Source organism: Diaphorina citri, unplaced genomic scaffold, assembly GCF_000475195.1.
Source record: "Diaphorina citri unplaced genomic scaffold, Diaci psyllid genome assembly version 1.1 scaffold226, whole genome shotgun sequence".
In the NCBI taxonomy this organism is placed as follows: Eukaryota; Metazoa; Arthropoda; class Insecta; order Hemiptera; family Psyllidae; genus Diaphorina; species Diaphorina citri.
The window spans coordinates 258,350-269,679 of NW_007377663.1; the positions used below are offsets into that span (position 1 = coordinate 258,350).

An 11,330-nucleotide genomic window follows, 5' to 3' on the forward strand; every position below is an offset into this window, starting at 1 on the left:
GTAAACCTTTTGGGGTTTTTTCCCCCAAAACAAAATTAATTTTATTAAAAAAAAATTATAGGTTTTTTTTTTTTTTTTTTTTTTTTGAGGTTTGATAGAAGGAACTGTAACTGCCAAGGTCTTATCGTCCTGAAATCCAAGAGAGAAGGAAGACAGGATAGGAGAAAGCCAGCCGTTCCGAGAAAGAACATTATCCCATCAGGATAAAATCCGCCCCGGGCGGGCATCGAACACCCGGCCTAGCGCTTACGAGGCAGACGCACTACCAACTAAGCTGGCTAGGCTGGCTTCTGACAGCCTTTTCAAATGTCTTGGAAATACAAATTTTCAAACCTTTTTTGTACAAAATATAAGCTCATATTTCTTCAGTTCAATATCTTTGGTGGTTAGCTTTTTTGTGTCATTTTTTTTTTTTTTTTTGGTTTTGAAAAAGTTCTAAATCTTGAAATTTTTGCACATGGGTGTATGTTTTAACCCACGCTATGCCAGTCTTGGTATCAACAAGTGAATTTCTTATGAAACTCATCATCATAAGAATGTTTTTTAGAAGTTACATTATTTTTGTTCTGACTAGGACCGCATGTGTCAGCCTGAGAATGAGAGCAGACTATGCAATATGCACGGTTATGACTTCAATATAAGCACTGTACATATCTCCAAGAAACAAACATCCTAAATTAAAAATATACATAGTATAGAACTAGTAACTTAACTACAGTTATAGTCCCTAGAGCCTTAGACCCAACAGTAAATAGTCAGAGGAGACAAAGGCTGACCATTCTTCCAGAATGAAGATCTATTGGCTGAAGAGAAAACATGAAAAGTAAGAATTACGTGGTCCTCTGTAGGTAAAAATAAAAAATGTATAGAAAAATGGCTAATCATAATAAATATGGAGTAAAAAAAGAGAAAAAATTGAATTTAAAAGAAGAGAAAGAAAATGGATAGGTACCTATAACATTTCAAGTGATTAATTTTCATCATATTTCGCAAAAGAGAAAAAAAAAGTTGCATAATCATTTTTCAATAAAATAATTAAATAACAAGACGGAAAAATTGAATATTGAATTACCTTCATCATGTAATAATACATTTTATATTCCATTTTCTCCTGTTTTCTTGTTTATTATCAGTGGGGGCGAGGGGGAACAAACAAGGGGCATCCGCCCGGGGCGGATTTTATCCTGAACAGATAAAATTCGTTCTCGGAACGGCTGGCTTTCTGTCCTGTCTTCCTTTTCTCTTCAATTTTGAGACGATAAGACCTTAGCAGTTACAGTTTCCTCTATTAAACCTCTTGGAAAAAAATAAAAAAATAGGCTAAACAAAGTCTATTTTATTTTAAACCATAGGAGCTGGTTCACACAACATCAAACAAATACAATACGCCACAACATGAACATTAATACTATTGCCCAACAATTTATATCTAGATTTATCAGAACAGTCCGGCGGAAACCGGCAATCATCGGGAAAACACATCAACTTCCGAATTTCGTCCGGACTAAAATACCTCAGATTCAAACGTTTCAACTCTTGCAGAAGCGTTGCTTCGTTTTGATTAGCCAAGAGAGTGTTTACACCATTTTCTTCGTTTTGATTGGTCCTGGTAGTGGTTACACTATTTCCTGCGTTTTCATTGGTTCCTAGAGCGGTTACACTTCCATCTTTTTGATAGGCTCCCATAACATTTGGGGAAATATCTTCTCTTTTTGCTTCGCTTTCATTGGTTCTTGCAATGTCTGTAACCTGTTTACTTTTTGCTTCGTTCTGATTGGTTCCCGTAACATCTGTGGTAATATCTTTACTGTTTGCTTTGTTTAAGGTATCATTTACCTTTCCATTAAGGAGTTCCTTTTCCACCAAGTCATCTTGGTTTAGGGTATCATTTACCTTTTCATCAAGGGTTTTCTTTTCCAAGTCAACTCTATTTTGGGCATCCTTTACCATTTCATCAAGAATTTCCCTTTCACCTTCATCGCCGAATTGAGTCTCTGTGTCCTCTACATCCAGTTTTATTTTCTTTGCTTTAGTTTCGTCTGTACTGGAGTTGTCTATCTGTTGTTTGAGGTGTTTGCATTACCTCGTTAGCATATAATGGTTATGCGTTCGCCTGGTAGACTGGAGGGCGCGGGTTCGAATCCCAATCGAGGCATGGAATTTCGCATTTCAACCTACAATTTGGCCTGGGCCAAAGTGGATATTTGAATAATAAGAGGGGGTTTTCCAGAAAACAGGACAGTAAATTACATATTTTATGTAGCTCTTTTACGGCTTAAGAAAAGGCCATATATACCATCTTAGTGGATGTGCCATTTCTACAAAATAACTACTGTAATACTCGTATACCTACTGGTAAAGTAAGGTATTGTACATAAGATAGGGAAGTAGCTACTACATGGGGTGTTAGTGGAGATGCCTCTATTACAATTTTACAGGATGCAGGCACAGAGGCATTTTTCGATCGAACTAAATTTTATGTATGTATAGTTGGAATTTTTGTACCTGACGTGTTTTCCATTGAACCTTAAATTAAATTAATCAATTAAATATTAATAATAAAACTGGCTCAAGAGAATTGACTATCAATCCGAAGGTACTGGGTTCGTATCCTAATCGGGGCGAAGAAATGCCAATGTTCTTCTTTATTTCTTCGTAGTTCATTTATGATTTTACGAGTACGAGATCTATCTCTTCGCTTATCATTGTTTTTGCTCGTAATTCAAGTTCATATTACTCATTCATTCGGTCGTGATCTGTTTGAACTACATAATGGCCTTTCTCTACCTCAATTACTCTGTGACACTAGGATACAAACCGCGGTCTCTCGCTTATAAATCCAATGCATCGAACACCCGGCCTAGCGCTTACGAGGCAGACGCACTACCAACTAAGCTGGCTAGGCTGGCTTCTGACAGCCTTTTCAAATGTCTTGAAAATACAAATTTTCAAACCTTTTTTGTACAAAATATAAGCTCATATTTCTTCAGTTCAATATCTTTGGTGGTTAGCTTTTTTGTGTCATTTTTTTTTTTTTTTTTGGTATTGAAAAAGTTCTAAATCTTGAAATTTTTGCACATGGGTGTATGTTTTAACCCACGCTATGCCAGTCTTGGTATCAACAAGTGAATTTCTTATGAAACTCATCATCATAAGAATGTTATTTAGAAGTTACTCTATTTTGTTCTGATGACTAGGACCGCATGTGTCAGCCTGAGAATGAGAGCAGACTATGCAATATGCACGGTTATGACTTTAATACAAGCACTGTACATATATCTCCAAGAAACAAACATCATATATCAGAAATATACATAGTATAGAACTAGTAACTTAACTACAGTTATAGTCCCTAGAGCCTTAGACCCAACAGTAAATAGTCAGAGGAGACAAACTTTGTACAAAATAAAAGCTCATATTTCTTCAGTTCAATATCTTTATTATTATTATTATTATTTGGTGGTTAGCTTTTTTATGGCAATTTTTTTGGTATTGAAAAAGTTCTAAATCTTGAAATTTTTGCACATGGGTGTATGTTTTAACCCACGGTATGCCAGTCTTGGTATCAACAAGTGAATTTCTTATGAAACTCATCATCATAAGAATGTTATTTAGAAGTTACATTATTTTGTTCTGACTAGGACCGCATGTGTCAGCCTGAGAATGAGAGCAGACTATGCAATATGCTTGGTTATGACTTCAATATAAGCACTGTACATATCTCCAAGAAACAAACATCATATATTAGAAATAGGTATACATAGTATAGAACTAGTAACTTAACTACAGTTATAGTCCCTAGAGCCTTAGACCCAACAGTAAATAGTCAGAGGAGACAAAGGCTGACCATTCTTCCAGAATGAAGATCTATTGGCTGAAGAGAAAACATGAAAAGTAAGAATTACGTGGTCCTCTGTAGGTAAAAATAAAAAATGTATAGAAAAATGGCTAATCATAATAAATATGGAGTAAAAAAAGAGAAAAAATTGAATTTAAAAGAAGAGAAAGAAAATGGATAGGTACCTATAACATTTCAAGTGATTAATTTTCATCATATTTCGCAAAAGAGAAAAAAAAAGTTGCATAATCATTTTTCAATAAAATAATTAAATAACAAGACGGAAAAATTGAATATTGAATTACCTTCATCATGTAATAATACATTTTATATTCCATTTTCTCCTGTTTTCTTGTTTATTATCAGTGGGGGCGAGGGGGAACAAACAAGGGGCATCCGCCCGGGGCGGATTTTATCCTGAACAGATAAAATTCGTTCTCGGAACGGCTGGCTTTCTGTCCTGTCTTCCTTTTCTCTTCAATTTTGAGACGATAAGACCTTAGCAGTTACAGTTTCCTCTAACCTCTTGGAAAAAAAAATAGGCTAAACAAAGTCTATTTTATTTTAAACCATAGGAGCTGGTTCACACAACATCAAACAAATACAATACGCCACAACATGAACATTAATACTATTGCCCAACAATTTATACCTAGCTTTATCAGAACAGTCCGGCGGAAATTGGCACTCATCGGGAAAACACATCAACTTCCGAATTTCGTCCGGACTAAAATACCTCAGATTCAAACGTTTCAACTCTTGCAGAAGCGTTGCTTCGTTTTGATTAGCCAAGAGAGTGTTCACACTATTTTCTTGGTTTTGGTAGGCTCCCGTAGCATTTGGGGCAATCTCTTCCCTTTTTGCTTCGCTTTCATTGGTCCTTGCAATGTGTTTACTTTTTGTTTCGTTCTGATTGATTTCCGTAATATTTGTGGTAATAACATTACTGTTTGAGGCATCATTTACCGTTTCTTCAGGGTTCTTTTCCAAGTCAACTCTATTTTGGGCATCCTTCACCCTTTCATCAAGGATTTTCTTTTCCAAGTCAGCTCTATTTTGGGCATCCTTTACCATTTCATCATGGGTTTTCTTTTCACCTTCTCCGCTGAGTTGGGTTTGGGCCTCTTCATTCAGTCTCATTTTCTTTGCTTTAGTTTCATGGGTACTGGAAATGTCAGTTTGTTGTTTGAGGTGTTTGCATTTCTCAATGATGTCTTCAATGTGTGTCATGTCTCCAAGGTTAGATAATACGGATCCAGTACCTGTGAATGCAATAATGATGAAAATAAAAATGCCATCCTCAAAGTAAAAAATCTAAATCTATCTAAATTATGATTTATTTGTGGTAAAGCTGAGAGCTTCTTCACAATTTTGTGGATATCACAGCATTACTAAGAGCCTCCGTTACTATTTCCGACAAGTCTATAATTTTTCTTTTTACTCTGGTAATGCGGTACTCGATTAAAGTAGCTACTCGATTGTCCTCACGAGGCTGAGTGCACCCCAAACTCCAAGCACACAGCCGAAAAAACTCCGACCCCTCCGGGAATCGAACCCGGAACCTCCGGAGTGCAAGCCTAGTGTTATATCCACTTGGCCACGGAGTTTTCTTACCGAAAAATAAAGTCTATCTTACCTTCAGCATAGTGGGTGTACGCCTTGGTAAAACAATTCGTACTGCTCGCCTTTCCATTCACAATATCAAATACATGGAATCTCCTCAGTAGATCCTTATCAGATACAAGATATCTACGATACAGATCATCACTAGGGTCAGTAGAATCTAGAATACTGTGTAGTGTCATGCGAGAGAGCAGAGGGTTACAAGTCTTGGATTTGAGCTTGGGAAGTTCTGTCATCTGTAATATAGAAGATATTTCCATTTCTTTAGAGGTTTGATAGAGGGAACCGTAACTGCTAAGGTCTTATCGTCACGAAATCGAAGAGAGAAGGAAGACAGGATAGGAGAAAGCCAGCCGTTCCGAGAAAGAACATTATCCGTTCAGGATAAAATCCGCCCCGGGCGGGAATTGAACCCGCGGACTAGCGCTCACAAGGCAAACGCGCTACCAACCAAGCTAACTAGGCTGGCAGAAGAAATTTTTAAAGTAGACAATAATTGACAGTCTCCTTAGGTTGGAAGGTGCCTACTTTGTAAACGCTAGGTAGTGGGTTCGATTCCCACCCGGGACAAGCTTTACCCTAAACATATTTATAAGGTTCTTTCTCGGCTGGCTTTCTCCTATAATGTCCTTTCTTCAATTTCGGGACAATTAGACCTCCGTTGGTACAGTTACCAGAAAGGGCCATTTTCGGCCCTTTCTAGATTCCATAAAATATATTTTTTTTTCCTAATTAGGCGCTTTTAACCTTCTAGTAGGTCGTTCGCGCCGCAATCTCCAAAGCAGATAAGACCTTCGCGGTTACAGTTCCCTCTATGAAACCTTTTTTTTTAAGTTTGAATACTGATTTTACTAGTATTTCCTAGAAAACTAAACCAATTAACAAACGATTGAATACGTACCAGCTCACTCGAAGTCTCAAAACAAAAACTCGCCTCCGACGAATGCGCCGCAGGCGATCTCTTGGCAATCAAATAATACCGCGTCCGGGAATTGGGCACCCCAAACTGGGTGGGGCTCAGCAGGAATTCTTGGAATCGGAATCCGGCCCTGGTTAACATAGAGGTGGTACATACATACGGTAGCTGATTCTATTTCTTAATGACTATTTTAAAATTTTAATTACCTGTTGGTCTGAAGTTTGAATATAAACAATAATGAGCAAAGTCACTTCTTAATGACCTTCATTAGCTCCTAGGTGTAGTTCATAGCACATTACCTTTGAAAAGTTTCCTCTACAGACCGTTTATGATGAGCACAATAGAAATTCAAACGGATTAATTGTAGCAATAGCAAAGGAAACTTGGGAATGTGGAAAATCAAAAGGACACTCAGTCTAAAGGCCTATCGAATCACTGATCACAAAAAACAGCAAAAAAATAAGAAACTGTAGAAAAAACTGGCAAAAATTTCAGTCCATGGATGGAACTTTTTAAAATTTTGAAATTTCGCGGTTTCAAGTTCAACGCTGAAAGCCAAAGATCTTTTCATACGATGCACTCCTTAGTACTAAGAAACTAATAGAAAAAACTGGCAAAAATTTCAGTCCATGGAACTTTTTAAAATTTTGAAATTTCGCGGTTTCAAGTTCAACGCTGAAAGCCAAAGATCTTTTCATACGATGCACTCCTTAGTACAAAATCTTTTCGTCAGGTAGCGCTAGTAATCAATAGACGCCATCTTGTAATTTGCTCGTTTACATTTTTTTGGCTCGAAAATTTAAATTTTCTTCTAAAACACCTGTGTTCAGTCAATTTTTTGCACTTTTTTTTCCAAAAATTCCAGGCTAGAAAAGCAGCTTTTGCCTGAAATGTGGTAAATAATTTGAATTATTAGTTACATGAAGTTACAGGGCCAGTTAAAATTACCAAAACAAAACTGTGTTGATGGTCTTTTCTTTTGAGGCTGAGAGGACTTCACAGGGCTCAGTGCACCCCAAAGTTCTCTCAAATCCATCCTATCAGAAGAAGAAAGAGAGAAACTCTTTCTCTAAATCCTTATGTTAGGTATGTATTTCTCACTACCCCAATTATCTTCCTTCCCTCTCCCTCCCTATCTCTTACCTTGAGTACATTGATAAAGCAGATCATGGTCTGATGCAAACAGTTCACGTAGGGTTCCACAGTGCAAGGAGCGTGGGTTCGAGACTCTACTAGCTGTATCAGGACTCTGACTGCATTGACTACCACAAGACACTCACTGGTTGATAATCTCTCACATAGGAGATTCCATTCTGATTGCGAGGCACGGGATAGGAACTGAAAAAACAAGAGTAGGTAGTTTTTTTTTTTTAGATTTTTAGTCCGTCCTTCCTTTATTATTACGATAGTAATAAAAAAAGGTATAAGGGACGGGCTATTGTAATCGCTTCGATGTCGTCTGTCGGTCGGTCTGTCTGTCTGTCCCCATAGAAGGACTTGTCCAAACCTGATCGACCCATAGAAGGACTTATCCAAACCTGGTATCAAATTAAAGGTCTTTTTACCAGGAACACGAAAATGGTGGTGCAAATTTTGTCCAGACTGTCCAGAGAACCATAAAACCAAAAAAACTGGTTTTTGGGGGATTTTTTTCACATTTTCTCACACAAATGAGCTCTGATCTTGAAATTTGTCGCGACAACCTATGAACTCAAAGAGAGAAAGTTTTAGATAACACTTCAGTCGTTAATTTAAGACCGGTTTTAGCGTCACCTATATTCAGCTACGCCGAGCAAGGCCAATAAATGGATGGGTGACTTAAACCTTATATTTGAAATAAAGGGAGAACGGCTCTAGTCTCGATTTTAAATCATTACATGAAAGTAAAATCGAAAAATCAAATCAAGGATAATAATAAACTGAATATCAAACAAATTAGGTAGGTACATAGGTACTGATTTTCTCTAATCACGATCGAATAAACTACGGGCTAAAAAATTCCCAGAGGGACGGGCCCAGCTTGTTTATTTAGGTTTGATGGGACATGTTGAAAGAAGATATGAGACCTACATAGGGAAAAGAGTTGAGCGAATGTAAGTGAGAGGAGAAAAGGGCGAAGGAGACCGAAGAAAAGGTGGAAGGATTGTGTAAAATCAAGACCTGAGTGAGAAAAAATTATTAGGGTATGAGGTACACAATAGGGCTGCCTGGAAGAGACTGACAAGAAACGCCGACTCTATTGAAATAGGAAAAGACTAGGAAGAAGAGAGAACTGTAACAACCAAGGTATTATCTTAGCTTGTATCTACCAGTATTCTACCTACACACGGTGTGTACCAGCCTTCATTTATTATACCTTCCAAACTAGCATCTCTAGTATAGTTCTTCTCTCGCTGAAATTGAAACCAAAATAGGAACCGGGAAATCATATAGAACGAGTTTTGATAGAGGGAACTGTAACAAAGGAGGTCTTATCGTCTCGAAAGCGGAGAGAGGACAGGATAGGAGGAAGCCAACCGTTCCAAGAACGAGTGAACGAATCTGTTTAGAATAAAACCCGTCCCGGACAGGAACCTAACCTGCGAAATATCGATTACAAGGCAAGGGCGCTACCTCCAAGCGAACTAAGCTGAGTAATACCTACCTGACATAGGAATGGTAACAGACTATCACCATTGAGTTTATACATCTCCTGTAGTGATTGGTCCTTATTGAGGAACAATTTCAACCAATCAGGATGAGGCATTTCCGGTGATTCTGTCAGGTCTAGCGAACTAAGCTGACTAATACCTACCTGACATAGGAATGGTAACAGACTATCATCATTGAGTTTATACATCTCCTGTAGTGATTGGTCCTTATTGAGGAACAATTTCAACCAATCAGGATGAGGCATTTCCGGTGATTCTGTCAGCCAAGTATAGGGTAGACCCGACAGGCGGAACTTTTCAGCCGTAGCTGTCAGGTCTAAATGATAGTGTGCGTACTCATGAGGTATCAGGTAGACCTGACAGGCGGACCTGATCAGTGCACCTGAGAGTGGATGGCTGGCCTAAGGCTAGCCATTCACATTCACAGGCTTGTCTTTTCTTCTCATGTCGAGGCCGAGGGAATGTCTGAGTTCTATGAATAGTACCGTCAACTTCGGGCAGGTCTAGTATTGTCAAGTTTGGGTAGGTTCTATACGAGCCTGCACACTCTGACTCTATAACTTACCTTGTCGACACGATTGATCAACACCATATAGGTACTGAAAGTTGTCCTGAGATCAGTATTCAACAGCAAAAGGGGTACCACCACCGCACCGTATCCACATGTCAAAAATTATGTACAGCTTGGCCTAAACTGGATAAAAAGAATAGAAAATTAATTTATTCGTCTTATTTACCCGCCATCTTGTCCATCTGTAATACTTATAGCTTCTTAAATCGGCAAAATAACCAATTTTTTCAAGTCAGCATACCTGAAAACAGTTATTCTACTCAAGGGCTTATTGGCACAGTTATTCTACTCAAGGGCTTATTGGCACAGTTATTCTACTCAAGGGCTTATTGGCACAGTTATTCTACTCAAGGGCTTATTGGCACAGTTATTCTACTCAAGGGCTTATTGGCACAGTTATTCTACTCAAGGGCTTATTGGCACAGTTATTCACTTGCAAAGTGTGGGTACATTGGTGGTGTAGTGGTCAAGGCGCTCGCCTGGTAAACAGGAGGGCGTGGGTTCAATCCCAGCCGAGGTATGGAATTTTATCCTCAATATAATTTGAGAATTTGACCACAATAATAGTAGTAGCCTACTGCTGGAGTAAAGAGACTTTTCAGTCCTATGCGAGCAGTATAAATAAGCACTATTATTATTATATTATATTATTAATCATGAATTGTGATGAAGCAAAGAGCCTCTTCACAACTTTTGTGGGTATCACAGCATTACTGATTACCTCATTTGTCTTTCTTTCTCGCAATCTTTTAACACTGGTAACGGGGTTCGAACCCCAGTCCCCTTGGTTCTGAATCCTGAGTAGTAACCACACTGTGTTCCTACCTTTATATTTCCCCAGTATTGACGTCATCAGAAGAATCAGCTGCTGTCTGGCAAAATATTTCTCCTTGATAAACTCACTCATAATGCACGTACATTGATTGATATAGGATTTCACCTTACAGAATAGGTGCGATAGAATCTCATTGGTAGGGGTCCAAGTGAGCTCGGAGTTGCTTTCAAAGTAAATCTGGAATTAACGTGATAATGGGCCAGCCTAGTTAGCTTAGTTGGTAGTGCGCCTGCCTTGTAAGCGCTGTACCTCACTTGCCTTTCTTTCTCGCAATCTTTTAACACTGGTAACGGGGTTCGAACCCCAGTCCCCTTGGTTCTGAATCCTCAGTAGTAACCACACAAAAACCCTTTTTACTTTCTATTACCCTTACGTATAGGGAACCTATACAAGGTAATGAGAAAGTATTGCAATCGGTCTATTTTTTTTTAATAACTAAGCAAGGTCTTATGCTACAAACATTTATTACTTATATTATGTACAGTCTTTTAAAGTTTAAACCCATAAAACACATAAGACCTTGTTTAGACTGCTGGGGTTAAAGGAACTTTTTAGTCTCATTCTGACAGGATAAACAAGGTATGTTCTATTCTACACTGTGTTCCTACCTTTGTATTTCCCCAGTATTGACGTCATCAGAAGAATCAGCTGCTGTCTGGCAAAATATTTCTCCTTGATAAACTCACTCATAATGCACGTACATTGATTGATATAGGATTTCACCTTACAGAATAGGTCCGATAGAACCTCATTGGTAGGGGTCCAAGTGACCTCAGAGTTGCTTTCAAAGTAAATCTGGAATTAACGTGATAATGGGCCAGCCTAGTTAGCTTAGTTGGTAGTGCGCCTGCCTTGTAAGCGCTAGGCCGCGGGTTCGATTCCCGCCCGGGGCG

The 11,330-nt window shown here is 38.4% G+C and overlaps 1 protein-coding gene across 1 annotated transcript in view; it reads right to left on the reverse strand.

The window, feature by feature from the left end:
* The window catches only part of LOC103506315, a 15,498-nt gene extending 6,210 nt beyond the window's left edge, over positions 1–9,288 (reverse strand). Inside the window, exons 1-3 of the mRNA XM_026821392.1 lie at positions 9,175–9,288; positions 7,524–7,718; positions 6,363–6,551 (exon numbers count right to left, since the gene is read on the reverse strand). Coding sequence (XP_026677193.1) covers positions 6,363–6,551; positions 7,524–7,718; positions 9,175–9,276 — 486 coding nt within the window. The 5' untranslated portion in view covers positions 9,277–9,288. The remainder of the gene's footprint in view (positions 1–6,362; positions 6,552–7,523; positions 7,719–9,174) is intronic.
* Positions 9,289–11,330: the final 2,042 nt, after the last annotated feature.